General features: G+C 34.8%; 1 protein-coding gene across 1 annotated transcript; it reads left to right on the top strand.

Moving 5' to 3' along the window:
* The first annotated feature begins 2,657 nt into the window (after window positions 1-2,657).
* Window positions 2,658-7,725, top strand: LOC132730536 (integrase/recombinase xerD homolog). The gene is made up of 3 exons (XM_060716490.1): window positions 2,658-3,128; window positions 3,305-3,571; window positions 5,937-7,725. The coding sequence occupies exons 1-3, from the start codon at window positions 2,852-2,854 to the stop codon at window positions 6,608-6,610; spliced, it is 1,218 nt and encodes a 405-aa protein (XP_060572473.1). The 5' UTR covers window positions 2,658-2,851; the 3' UTR covers window positions 6,611-7,725.
* Window positions 7,726-15,234: the final 7,509 nt, after the last annotated feature.

Raw genomic sequence — 15,234 nt, 5'->3', positions numbered from 1 at the left:
ATATCATTCTTTATATTTTATGAAAACTTGGCGTAATCATTTCGGACTACAAGAACACATCTTTACGTGAAATGACATCATCAGGGTGTACCATATACGTTTCCATACTTCACAAGTCATCATGGTAATTTGACATGTAAACATGCTGTTTGCACAAGTCACCATGATACTTTGACAAGTTAACTTGCTGTTTGCACATGTCATCACGATAATTCGACAAGTTAACATGTCGTTTGCACAAGTCATCATTATACTTTGACAAGTTAACATGGCGTTTGCACAAGTCATCATGACACTTTGACAAGTTAACATACTGTTTGCACATGTCATCATGAAATTTTGACAAGTTAACATGGCATTTGCACAAGTCATCATTACACTTGGACAAGTTAACATGTCGTTTGCATAAGTCATCATGATACTTGGACAAGTTAACATGCTGTATGCACATGTCATAACGATAATTTGACAAGTTAACATGCTGTTTACACATGTCATCATGGAATTTTGACATGTTAGCATGGTATTTGCACAAGTTATCATAATACTTTGACAAGTTAACAGTACGTTTTGACATGTCAGCATGATACAAGATAACATGTCATTTGCACAAGTCATCACGATTCTTTGACAAGTTCACATGTTGTCTTCACAAGTCATCATGGTAATTTGACATGTTAACATGCTGTTTGCACAAGTCATCATGATACTTTGACAAGTTAACATGCTGTTTGCACATGTCATCACGATAATTCGACAAGTTAACATGTCGTTTTCACAAGTCATCATTATACTTTGACAAGTTAACATGGCGTTTGCACAAGTCATCACGATTCTTTGACAAGTTAACATGCTGTTTGCACATGTCATTACGGAAGCTTGTATGTACCCCCGCTATGAAGACATGAAGTCGTCTCCCTCGACTAATATAACACAACAAGTCGTCAAAATTACGACGACAAGATTATATATACCATGTCATTTGACAAAATATATGTCATCATGTCGCGATACAGCATCCCGACTTTCATACATTAATATATTTGTCGCCTAGAAGTAACATGGAGGTCGACATACATGTTACTTCAAGCCGACAAGTTTATCTATGTATGAAAGTCGGGATGCCGTATGTCGACATGATGACATATATTTTGTCAAAATGACATTGTATATATAAACTTGTCGTCGTAATTTTGACGACTTGTTGTGTTCAACAAGTCAAGAAAGACGACTTCATGTCTTCATAGCGGGGGTACATACAAGCTTCCGTATGTCATCACAATAATTCGACATGTTAACATGTCGTTTGCACAAGTCATCATTACATTTTGACAAGTTACCATGTCATTTGCACAAGTCATCATTATACTTTGACAAGTTAACATGTTGTTTGCACAAGTCATCACGATACTTTGACAAGTTAGGATGCTGTCTGCACATGTCATCATAATCATTTGACAAGTTAAAATGTTGTTTGTACAAGTCAGCATGTTCCTTTGACAAGACATGATGTAAATTGCACATGTTAACACGCTCAAAAGACAAAATAATATCATCGTTTCACAAAATAACAAAAACTTTGATTACATAAGACAGTCACGGCGTTCCATAGAAATCCATCGTGTAATTTTCGGTGTACAAAAGGAAGTGGGAAATAAAAGTAGTCGATTTTGAATGACTTTAAATACAAAAAGATGAAAACTGTAAATAGTTGGTATAGAGGACGAAGAAAGGAAGATATTACATCAAGGTATATGACGTTAAAATTTTAATATTTCAAAACAGTACGATAAATGACTTATAAATGCAAGTTCAAAAGTCATCACTCATTGAAAGAATTAGCAACTACGCACGTTTGAATGAAAAGGAATCAAGCATAATGCAGGTTTAAATTTCATAAGGCAAGCATATTCAAGTTCCAGTGACATCAAGCAAAATTGAATAAATGCATTAATTCTGTAGAACGAATCTTATTCAATAGAAATAAAATCCATGCTGATGTTAAATGACAATCTTTTATATTATTCTGTATTGGGCAATAATATTTTTCCACTACGCAGGTTCCGTATGCGCGAGAAAAGGGTGCATTATCTGATTTGGCATAGCAACAGAGCGTGTCGTAAAAAGATCTGTAGAGTTGAAAATAAGTTAAATTTTTCAAAAAGAATATCGAATGAAGTAAACAAAGTAACACAATATGAAATGATAGGTGCAAAATGAAGCACATAAGTATTTGCATACATAATGTATATTGATTTTTTTTCAGGCAAGTTAAATAATGATCGACTATTACGCAGGCAGAAGCTTGTTTCTTGGTTTGAATGGTCACAAAAAGTATAACAAAGGTCGTCATTTATCAAAATGTTCAGTAGTAAATGTAGTATGTGATTATGCAAATAAAAAAATTCGTGTGAAATTCGTGCGGACTAAGACATCCAAGTTAAACAATAATATCAAATGCTTCCGAATAAAGATGTCGTATAACTGTAAAATAACACATATATTTATAGAAACAGAACACATGCCTTAAAAGTTAAAGGTTAAAGCAACATTTTTTTCGTGCAAAGAAAAATGTCTTTGGGTGTAAACACAGGTACTTGAAACAAACTATTTTAATGTTCTATAAAGGTTATATACTATAATAAGACAATTATAGTTTTAAGTTCTGCGCGTTACGTAGTATAGCCGCAGAACGTATGTCTCAACGTTATGTCGCACATAAACTAGTGCGCGGATCACTGATGCGTATATCACGTGATCAGTGATTGGTCATGTGGTTTTAGGCGGTAAAATGCTCGTGGAAATCAGTTCTACGCTCGGTTTCGATTGTGAAGGACAATTTTGAGCAGCCATGAATAGAGCGGAGATGTCGGGGTTTATTGAGGAGAAAGTTAAAGAGGTTGTAAAAGCAAACAACGAGGAGCTTCTGGGAAGCATAAGTAACATGCTTTCGAAGATAAGTGACAAACCTTCTTCTGCTATTTCAATTTTGAACGTGCCAAAATTTAAACGTAAAAGTAATGAAGAACAATTTAAACTTAATGCAAAGGTTATTGACAAATTAGCAGTCGCTCAAGCAGCCGTAGAAACACAGGATTTATCGTCTGCTAAAGATTCTATTATTCAAGGTAAATTGAAAATATTTTAATAACAAACGAAAAATGTCACGTGCATTCAGTGTTTCCCGTTATTTGTCGGGAGTCTACCGTTTAATTTTAATCGTTCATGTTTCGCCCGTGCTTTACTTTGGTAGGCAGGATTATTTTATTGTTAGTTTTTTGACACATGTGTGTAAATATTTCAGCATGGGAGTTATTGAAAAGGCGGCAAAAACTGGTGTTGCTTGCCGACACTTCAGATTTGGGCTGGAAAACGGTGAACGAATACGAAACCAACCCTATCGCTAGTGACAGCGATGATGAGAGGCGGATTTTCAAGGCTGAGGCACGTGCTAGCAGGAAGGCTAAAGCAGACAAAACAAAAAAGGCGAGAAAAAGCAGCAGGCCGTATAGACGTCTGGAGACTTCAGGATCGTCATCACAGACTCAACAGGGCACAAGACAAAGGCCAGGTATGTGTTTCTTGTGTGGCAAAGCCGGTCACTGGAAAAACGAATGTGTGCAGAACAGTTCTTATCAGAACAATAAGTTAAGTACTTGTAATTTTGATATTTTAGAGAATTCACAGTTAGTCTTAGGCACAGATGAGCATGTAGATATGGCATGTTTGGGAAGGTTGGAAGTAAGTAAAAATGAATCATGTACGGGTGCTCAAGTAAATAATGGAGAAAATGTATCGGGGTCAAAAGGTAAAGATAATCCTATTTCCCCAGTTGGCAGGTTAAAGCAGAATTTTGGTAAGTGGGAAAATGTGTCTAAAAATGTATTTATTTTGGACGTTGTTAAAAATGGCTACAAATTACCGTTTAGTTATATGCCGCAAAAAGTGTATCTGAAAAACAACAAATCGGCAAGGGAAAACGAATGTTTCGTTAAATCTGAGATAAAGTCTCTTTTAGAAAAAAGTGTGATCTCTGAGGTAACAGAGAGGCCCTATGTTATAAACCCATTAACAGTGGCTTACAATAAAGTGGGTAAACCTAGGTTAGTGTTAGATTGCAGACATATTAATCCTTGCTTACATAAATTTAAGATAAAATTTGAGGATATAAACACTGCAGAAAATATGTTTGACCTCAATACATTTGTTTACTCTTTCGATTTAAAGAGTGCTTACCATCACATAGATATTTTTCCGGAACATACTAAATATTTAGGTTTTTGTTATATTGAAAATGGGATTGAAAAATATTATGTATATAACTCATTGCCATTCGGAATATCCACCGCTGGTCATATATTTACAAAAACACTTCGGGTTATCATTAAATATTGGAGATCTTTGGGTCATAAAGTTACCATGTTTTTACAATTGATTATAACACAAATTGTATGTTTATTGCAGAAGAAAGAATTGCTCGTTTAGAATCGTCATTAAAATCAGTCATTTTTCAATTATCAACAGATAATTTAGATTTGTTACATGTTAAGTGTTTAGCTGCCGTTGTAGGGCAAATAATTTCTCTTCAAAGCGTTGTGTCGGAGAACCAGGTATCTATACAAGTGTATTATAGCACGTGCAAGTTGGAATGCTTCTGTTAAGGTAAGCGAGAAAGCTTTAAATGAGCTGCATTTTTGGCTAGATAATGCACGTATTTTGAATACAAAGGGTCAGCACATAAAGAAATGTTTTACATCTAGTTTGAGTATGACAACCGATGCAAGCTCCGACGGATACGGAGGTTATATATCAAAAGAAAATCGGTCAGTTCTTGAAAATGAGAATGCAAAGGGTTCATATATTCTTACTAATCATGAACGTGTCGCACCTTTTTGTAATAGATATCTGGAAGAAAATTCAGGCTAGAGTTTTGAACGCATTTTAAGGTTCCCACCGGATGTGGATGTGGTTGAAATGGTAGCTCCCGGATGTGAGCAAGATTATCAGGGTTGTTTACAGAAAAATACTCCCGGAAGTGAGTCTAGTGCACTGTTGCTCCCGGAAGCGAGCACCGTATTCTATACGGGTGGTTATTGTAGATTGAATGGTTCGAATGTACACGGTTGGGTTCTTGGACCGAAATTGAAAAGCAAAAAAGTTCAACTTGGCGTGAACTTGAGGCTATTCATAGAGTGTTGAGAAGCAATTTACAAATTTTGCACAAAAATAATTTAGTATTTTACACAGACAATATGAATGTCAAATTTATTTTGAATAAGGGCAGCTTCATTGATGATTTACATGAAATTTGTTTAAAAATACACAATGTTTGCGATTCGAATGGCATATTTTTACAGTTGTATGGATACCAAGAAGTGGCAATGCAGAAGCTGACTATCTTAGCAGATGTTTTGATAGTGATGACTGGTCTGTAAATAAAGATGTATTTAGATATTTAAATGTTAAATGGGGTCCATTTACTATTGATAGGTTTTCTACACATTGCAATAACAATTGTAAAAGGTTTAATTCTAGATGGTGGGTACCAGGTACGGAAGCAGTTAATTGTTTAACACAAAATTGGTCTAACGACAACAATTGGTTAGTTCCACCGCCTAGTATGGTTATCCAGTGTATAGATAAGTTAGAAAAGGAAAAATGTAAAGGTACTTTAGTAATTCCTGAGTGGAAATCTTCAGCATTTTGGCCATTATTAAAAGACGATAATGGTAGTTTTAAAACGTTTGTGAAAGATTTTTATGTTTTACCGGTGATAGGTGCGGTAACGAAGGGAAAAGGAAACAACGGAGTTTTTAATAAGGAACCTTTCAGTTTCAGGATGATGGCATTGAGATGTGACTCGTCATAAGCGACAGTTTAGTTTGTTAATATGTTCTTAGTTTTTAAGAATTATTAATTCAGAATTATGCTTTCAGGTTCTGGCTTGAGACAAACACTCAAAAGCAAGTTTCATGATGCCGGTGTAAATATAAACGACGAAAAACGTGTTATAGACAGAATGGCTGTACATATATTAGATTCTAGGGCGGATAGCACAGTGGACAAATATACATATCAAGTAAAAGCGTTTAGAGATTTCTGTACACAGAAGGGATTTTTGTGCAATCCCGCACATTCCATTCACGTAGCCATGTATCTATCCAATTTAATCGATATTGGTAAATCAGACAGTGTAATTACAGCAGCATTTTACGGCATTAAATGGTATCATAATATAAATGACTTCGCAGATCCGACAGAAGACGTTATAGTAAAATCTATGTTAGAGTGTGCAAAGCGTACCAACTCTAGACCCAGGACAAAGAAGGACATTATAAGTTCTGATCACTTAAAGGAACTGTGTAACATGTTTTCAGATTCATCAGATGTTATTGTGCTCCGGGATTTAACTATGATTTTTTTAAGTTATGCAGGATTTTTGCGTTTTGATGAGGTCAGCAATTTACGCCGTAATGATATAAGTATTAAGAGTGAATATTTGTCTTTGTCAATTAAGAAAAGTAAAACTGATATATACAGGGGTGACAAAGAAGTTCTTATTTCTAGAGGTCAAACTTCAGCCTGTCCGGTAACTATGTTACAAAGGTAGACTGCATCAATGAGAAGTTTAATTCTGATTCTTACATTTTTAGGCCTGCCTGTAGGTCACGTCAAAAATGTTTTTTGATTCATAAAAATAAAAAGTTGAGCTACACTCGTGCAAAAGAGTGTATTGTTTCTTAGTTAAAGATTGTTGCACCCGATTTGCATTTAGGAACGCATTCACTGAGAGCAAGCGGTGCTACCAACGCTGCTAATGCAGAACGTATTTCAGATAGGTGTTTAAAGCGACATAGTCGTTGGAAATCTGATTTGGCCAAAGACGGTTTTATAGATGATTCTTTAGAGAAAAAACTTTTTGTTACTAAACAGTTAAAATTGTAATTGTATGCTGTATTGTTGAGAATAATTTGAATTTGAATATCCTCCTCTAACATTTGTATAGGTTATATCGTAAGCCTTGCCCATTGCAAAACTGTGTTTGTGTTTTGTGCTAAATAAGGTTAAGACTTTTAAGTTCTGCGCGTTACGTAGTATAGCCGCAGAACGTATGTCTCAACGTTATGTCGCACATAAACTAGTGCGCGGATCACTGATGCGTATATCACGTGATCAGTGATTGGTCATGTGGTTTTAGGCGGTAAAATGCTCGTGGAAATCAGTTCTACGCTCGGTTTCGATTGTGAAGGACAATTTTATTCAAATTCGAATATTGTATTTCAGCCAGTTGTTGCATATGGCTTTGTAATAAATATTTGTGATAAATCGGAAACATAAGACATTAAACAGATTTTATATAAAAATATATGTAACAGTCATACAATCATTTATGTTGATAAAATATTTGTAACAAGCTATATAGGTATACTGTAACTAACCCTGGTATGATAGGAACAGTTTTCCAGAGTCTTTTAACATTCCTTATAATGGGCTGATTGTTTAATCTCTGGTTTTTAACCTGACTTATCATATCTTGGTTAATATAGTTTGTAAGGATATTCACAAAACGATAATATACAAGTGAAATTGTTTATCTTTTTATATGTATACGGTTTGTCGTATCATAATGTATATTTGTATGTATGAAAACGAAGTTTTACAATAACATGTACTTGTACACACTGCTCAAATAATAAACAATCGTAAGCCTTGCCCATTGCAAAACTGTGTTTGTGTTTTGTGCTAAATAAGGTTAAGACTATATAGCCTATATAGAACATTAAAAATAGTTTGTTTCAAGTACCTGAGGGTGTAACTTAATACCGGTATTTCCGTAGAATAGGCAGATGCAACAGGTGCAAAAAACAACTATGAAGTAAGGTCACAATTTTTAAAAAAAAATTAATACATCATATGTCAGTTTATATACCTATCTGTGCGGTAGAACTATCTGTGCGGTAGAACTATCTGTGTGGTATACCTATCTGTGTGGTATACCTATCTGTGAGGAATACCTATCTGTGTTGAAAACCTTTCTGTGTGGTATAACTATATGTGTAGTATACCTATCATTGTGGTATACCTATCTATGTGGTATACCTATCTGTGCGGTAAACCTATCTGTGCGGTACACCTATCTGTGTGGTATAACTATCTGTGTCGTTAACCTATCTGTGTAGTAAACATATCTGTGTGGTATACCTATCTGTGCGGTAAACTTATCTGTGTGGTATACCTATCTGTGTGGTTAACCTATCTATGTGGTTAACCTATCTGTGTAGTAAACATATCTGTGTGGTATACCTAACCGTGTGGTAAACCTAACCGTGTGGTATACCTATCTGTGTGGTTAACCTATCTGTGTGGTATACCTATCTGTATGGTATACCTATCTGTGTGGTATACCTATCTGTGTTGTATACCTATCTGTGTGGTATAACTGTCTGTGTGGTATAACTGTCTGTCTGTGTGGTATAACTGTCTGTGTGGTATACCTATCTGTGTGGTATACCTATCTGTGAGGAATACCTATCTGTGTTGAAAACCTTTCTGTGTGGTATAACTATATGTGTAGTATACCTATCATTGTGGTATACCTATCTATGTGGTATACCTATCTGTGTGGTATACCTATCTGTGCGGTAAACCTATCTGTGCGGTACACCTATCTGTGTGGTATAACTATCTGTGTCGTTAACCTATCTGTGTAGTAAACATATCTGTGTGGTATACCTATCTGTGCGGTAAACTTATCTGTGTGGTATACCTATCTGTGTGGTTAACCTATCTATGTGGTTAACCTATCTGTGTAGTAAACATATCTGTGTGGTATACCTAACTGTGTGGTAAACCTAACCGTGTGGTATACCTATCTGTGTGGTTAACCTATCTGTGTGGTTAACCTATCTGTGTGGTATACCTATCTGTATGGTATACCTATCTGTGTGGTATACCTATCTGTGTTGTATACCTATCTGTGTGGTATAACTGTCTGTGTGGTATAACTGTCTGTGTGGTATAACTGTCTGTGTGGTATACCTATCTGTGTGGTATAACTGTCTGTGTGGTATACCTATCTGTGTGTTATACCTATATGTGTGGAATACCTATCTGTGTGGTATAATTATCTGTGTGGTATACCTGTCTGTGTAGTAAACATATCTGTGTGGTATACCTATCTGTGTGGTTTACCTGTCTGTGTAGTAAACATATCTGTGTGGTATACCTATCTGTGTGGTAAAAGATGAAGATCATAATAATAATGATAGTGATGACGACGACGACAACGATGATGATGAGGATGATATAGACTTTTTTTAACAAGAGACCCCATTTGAACAACATATTAATCTTCCACGAGGCCCTCAACAAGGAACAATTTAAATTTAACATATTCAAATTATTAAAATACGTAAAGATCCTGTATGTTATAATTGAGGCTGTATACCACACTTAAGTGAAATTTTATATATGTATACAATTATCACTGCGGTATACCGTACCCCGGATATTGCTCGATATTATGAGGACTTTCATCCCATTTCGCGACTTTGAACGAGGAAAGAAGGTAAGTTCAGTGACGATATTTAGTCATTTTGAATTGGTTTGATATAAACTTTATAGAAAAAAGAATACTTCGATAATTTCCCTAGTTACTGAAAACCCAAAAATGTTGAGAAATAGCTTTGAAATGTAATTAGGAGGTAAAATTCGTCTCTTTGCTCACGTGATAAATGAGTTCGGATCAGTCAAATTTGATGTTTTTGTGCATATACTTCCTTAAAAGAAAAAACTTGAATCGAGTGAAATGTGATAATGATGATAATATTTATGTTGTAAATGTTCAATCAACAATAGAACCTCAGATGACAGTGCATTTTGAGAATAAATACACATGCCAGTGTACCGAGTATTGCCTTGGAGTTGCCCGCCGGTGTCACGAGAATTGCTTTTTAGTGTAACGAGTATTGGTTATCAATATAGAGTAAATGCAAGTAGTAAACACAGAGTATTTACCACATTTAATCTCAAATATTTCTTATTGTGCATACTTATTTACACTATATGTGTGCAGAATATACAGAGTTCGGAGGTACTTTACTGGAAACATCTGCGAATAATCCTGCTCATGAATAATCTCAGCAATTTTCTGTGTTTAAAAAGTTCTCGTTGCTATCGAAGGATCAACCTTTCCAGAATGTGTTAATAATTATTGCATATCTCACTTTAAATAGTAAATAGCAAAAAAATGCATCCTACTATGCCAAATATCCATATAAAGGTAACTTTCGGTCATTTTGCTCATGCACTCTAGCAACGGCAGACCGTCTGCACGTGAAATTTGTTACGTCATTAGCAATGAGTTACCGTATGACTGCCGAGCGGGTACAGCTCAAAAAACCGAATTATGGAGTTTGATAAGATTATGATAAAGGGCAGCAGATGCAATAAAAAGGTTATGTTCCTTATAATCTTTTACCTCATAAAGGCGTGTTTTGAAGGCTTTACACCCCACCCAGTTTGAGGAAAACATTTGCTATTTAGGCCCCAAACACTGTTTTTTCGTTTCTGAAATGTTGTTCAAAAGAGTGATCACTTTTTCGGTGCCACCCCCATTAAAAAGGTACATCAAGGGGGTGCCACAGGGGGGATTTGCCCCCTTCTGTTTGGGGGTTTGAAGTCGGACAGTAGCCCCTCTTATCGCCGAGAAGATTTGGGGCTTGTGGGGGAGGGGGCTAAAATGGCCTCAGGCCGATTTAAAGGTACCGTGTAATCAACGTCGAAAACCTTAGACTTTATTTCAATCAATTAGAAGTTGCTGCGCCTTGAAATCAGTTTTGATGGGGGGGAAAAAACTCCAAATAGAGATTTTTGGCAATTGTGAGACGTCCCCCCCCCCGTTGCCATGGTAACTGGAAATTTTAAATTGAGCATGCTATTCCACAGGCTATGGTCCAGCCAACATTTGTGCCCAGTTTGATCAGTATTGAAGCATTTTTTTATAGTTTCATAGCAGTTTGAACTTGTAACAAGAGGCTTAATTCAATGATCGCAATGCTCATGCAGTAAAAGGTTAAGACGATACCGGCATGCTTGGACGGCATAAGCACTCGGGCCAATATTTCACTAAGTGTGTCGATATGTTTCTTAAGACAAACTTGCCCTGTAAAAAAACTATTATTAATGTCATCTAAAAGTGTTTTGTTATTCTTTTTCTTTTCAGAGATGTGTCTCCTTGATTACAGTTTCTTGAGACATGTATTTAAAGATTTTTATCGTCAATTTTGATGGTTCTACCCTGCTCCCGACCCTGCTTCCGACCCTGCACACACTTTATTTCATCCATAGTGTGATTTTCAATCAAATGGGAAATTAAATCTCTGTATTTGCCCGTAGGAAATGAACAGTTATAACACTGAAAATGCATTGTTGAATTTGAAATATTTGAATAAATATCAAATAAACAGTACATTATCAGCAAAATATTATGAAATCGATGAACAGACGTGAAAATTGGACAAAAATATCGATTTTCCATACCAATGTGCTCATATTGTTTTGCAATACACTGTACACTAAAGTTGGGCTATTTTGCAATACTCTGTACACTTAAAATCAATACTCGGTACACTTTCTTGTATCTTTTTTGGCCTGTATCTTTTTGTACTTTCACACTTTTTGCCTGAAATTTGGACAAAGCATACTTGGATTGTGAATAAAAAAATTGCTCGATTCAATTTTTTTTATATTGGTAACATTATAATTTCTAACGATTCTACAGTATCGCGGTCAGTATTTTCTAGTGAGCAGCGGATCGTTTAGGGGTAGTTTAATCAATTTTACAAATACCTGTAATACTTTTACGTCTTTTAGAGCTACAAAAATACCTCTAGATATATAAAACCCGTTGAGATAAATGAAATAGCCATAAATTTGGAAAATATCGTGGCTGAACTTACCTTCGTTCCCCGTTCAAAGTCGCGAAATGGGATGAAAGTCCTCATAATATCGAGCAATATCCGGGGTACGGTATACCGCAGTGATTATGCTTATAAAACAATCGAACTTCTTTCGCTCGAACCCGTAGGGCATGTGCAAATCTGTTGAAGAGATCGGTAGTGATCGGTTGATTTTTTATGTATAAAAATATCATACGTTTCGGGTGCATGGGTGTGAAGGGTATCCCAGTTATATACTTGTTGTGTATGGTATAAAATGACACAAATTACTAAGCTGCTTCTTGGGGGAAGCCCAACTATATATTGTCTGCTTAAGAAAGGCGGTTGCTTAAAACATGTAACTGAGAAAAAAGTGTAAGTTTTTAACAATTTTCGCTTGGCGGTTTAAGCCATGTTACTGCTGAATACAGGTGACCGCTGGTTTTCCTGAAGATAGTCTATCACCTTTTTATCCTTTGTAGACTGTACACCATAGCAGTTTCGTGTCCAATCTATTCTTAAAAGATTTGGGGCTTTCTGACAGCCGAATCCTGAAAAAATGACAGTTACCTAAAAATGTACGTGACAAAATTATTTACACACCAAGCTATAGTTGACGAAATGTATACACAGAAATATTTAGTGCATTCGCTCAGTTTTATAATGTCAATAATTATGAATTCGCACAAATTTGATAAGAAAAGTATCTTTTGAAGTAAAACACGCCACGTGTTATTAACTGTAATATCCAATAATTTTTCTTCAGATCTGGAGCTACAAATAATTTGCTCTGTTTTATACGAAGTTCATAAATATAATTTTGCTTGTGTTTTGAGGAATACACAAGACCTCGTCCGTCGTCGTGCGTCGTGCGTCGTCAACTTTTGAACATTAACAACATCTTCTCTGAAACCAATGATTGCACATCAACCAAACTTTACAGAAATGATCATTGGGTGCTCTCCTTTCAAAGTTGTTCAAATGGTTCCGGTCTGTTGCATATGTAGGTCATAGGGCCAGAAAAGGATTTCAAAAATCACAAAATTAAAAAATCTTCTTGTCTGAAAGTACATGGGCTAGAGCTTTGATTTTTGGTATATGGTATCATCTATGGGTCCTCTACCAAATTTTTCAAATGTTGTCCCTAGTGTCAAAATTGGCCCCGCCCCGGGGGGTCATAGGTTTTTCCGAGCATTGGACTTTTTAACTGTAGAATTCAAAAGCTTCATAAGAATGAATTATATTTATCTCAATTATTCCCTGATATTTCGACTGAAAATATTTTTGCTTTACTTATTACTCTCAAGTTATATTTCAGTATATTTTTACGGAAAATTTTAACATGCGTCTTAAATCTAGAATTTGTATTTTGTTTTAATGATATTATTGATAAATTCAGGAGACGTTGAAACGAATCCGGGTCCTCTAGTTCAAAACTTCTGATGAATCAAGCATATCAATTCTACATCTTAACATTAGGTCTATTAGAAACAAACTTGATTTTATAAAGGAAAACTTGTAAGACTACGATATTTTTTGTTTTACTGAAACACACCTTACAGACAGTATAGGAACCAATGAGTTATTACTAGAGAGTTTCACACACTTGTGTTTTATCGTAGAGATGTAACTGCTCATTCTAGTGGAATTTTTATTTATGTATCTGAAAATTTACTTTCATGTAGAAAAGTAGAGTATGAAATGCATTCTGTTGACGCAATATGTTTAGAAATTAAGTTTCGTGCAATTTCCTTTTTACTTTGTTGTGTATATAGAGCTCCCAGCAAACCCGTAGCTTTCTGGAATGATTTTGGAATAATGATTGACAATGCTTTAGATAAATATGAAAACATAGCAATTGTAGGTGACATAAATGAGAACCAACTAATAGACAATACCTATCTTAAACAAATCATGCTTTTTATACAATCTTACAAATGTTATTTCGTCACCAACTAGAGTAACAAAATTCAACATCTACACTTATAGACCCTATACTCATATCCGATGGTTTAATATGTTTACACAGTGACGTTTTACCAGTTCCTTCTAACATTAGCGACCATAAAGCAACAAATATATTTTAAAATCTCCTTTAAGATGTCATAAAACAATAAAAAGAAAAGTCTGGTTATACAATAAAGCTGATTTTAATAGTTTAAATAACTGTATATCAAATACAAATTGGAATTTTATTAATAATATGAATATTGACGATGGTGCTGTTCTATTTACAGAAAATTTAATCGAAATTACGGAGAAATTTATTCCACATAAAGAAGTAACAATTCGGCCGTATGATAAACCATGGTACGACTCTAAAATTAGATTATATTCAAGAAAAAGGGATAGACAAAAATCAATAGCAATTTCTACAAAAAATACTAACCATTGGACAATGTATAAACATTTAAGGAACAAAGTAAACAATCTAAAGAAAAATGCCAAAGAAAAGTTTTATTCTAATTTAGAGAACACTTTAATAGAAACAAATGCAAATAATCCTAAACAATATTGGAAGTTAATACGCCAGTTCATAAAAACAGAATGATGTTCAGAAATTATTCCGCCTTTAAAGACTACAAATAACGATGGAACAGAATCATTATATTTCTCAGACTTAGAGAAGGCCAATTGCTTAAACCAATATTTTGCGTCCATTTCTCATTTAAACGATACGGACAAGACCCTTCCCACTTTAGATGATTACACGCATTCTATTATTTCTGAAATAGCTACAACCGAAAATGAAGTAATTGATATTATAAGGAATTTAGATGTAAATAAGGCAGTCGGTGAAGATCTTATTAGTCATAAATTGCTCAAAAATATATGTAGTACTGTGTGTAAACCCCTATGTTTATTACTAAATAGGTCATTAGCAGAGTGTATATTTCCTTCCATATGGAAATCCGCTATTGTAATGCCTCTTTTTAAGAAAGGTGATACAAATTTAACTTCAAATTATCGTCCGATTTCTTTATTAAGTTGTATAGGAAAATTAATGGAGAGAATTGTTTATAAACATATATACAATCATTTAATAGCCAATAATTTGATTTATTCAAAACAGTCAGGGTTCCTTCAAGGTCATTCAACGATTTTTCAATTATTAGATATATATCACCAAATAGTTAAATCTTTAGATGATAGAACATTTACTTGTGTAGTGTTTTGTGTGACATATGGCACAAGGGTTTTACTTCTGAAACTTCAGAAAAATGGTATCAAAGGTAACTTGTTGAAATGGATTGAAAGTTATCTAATTAATAGAAGTCAAAAGGTCTTTGTAGGG

Source organism: Ruditapes philippinarum, unplaced genomic scaffold (genome assembly GCF_026571515.1).
Source record: "Ruditapes philippinarum isolate M1 unplaced genomic scaffold, ASM2657151v2 ctg185_1_1_1_1, whole genome shotgun sequence".
NCBI classification, from domain to species: Eukaryota; Metazoa; Mollusca; class Bivalvia; order Venerida; family Veneridae; genus Ruditapes; species Ruditapes philippinarum.
Note: the sequence above shows the minus strand (reverse complement) of the source record. Positions and strands in the feature narration are given on the sequence as shown.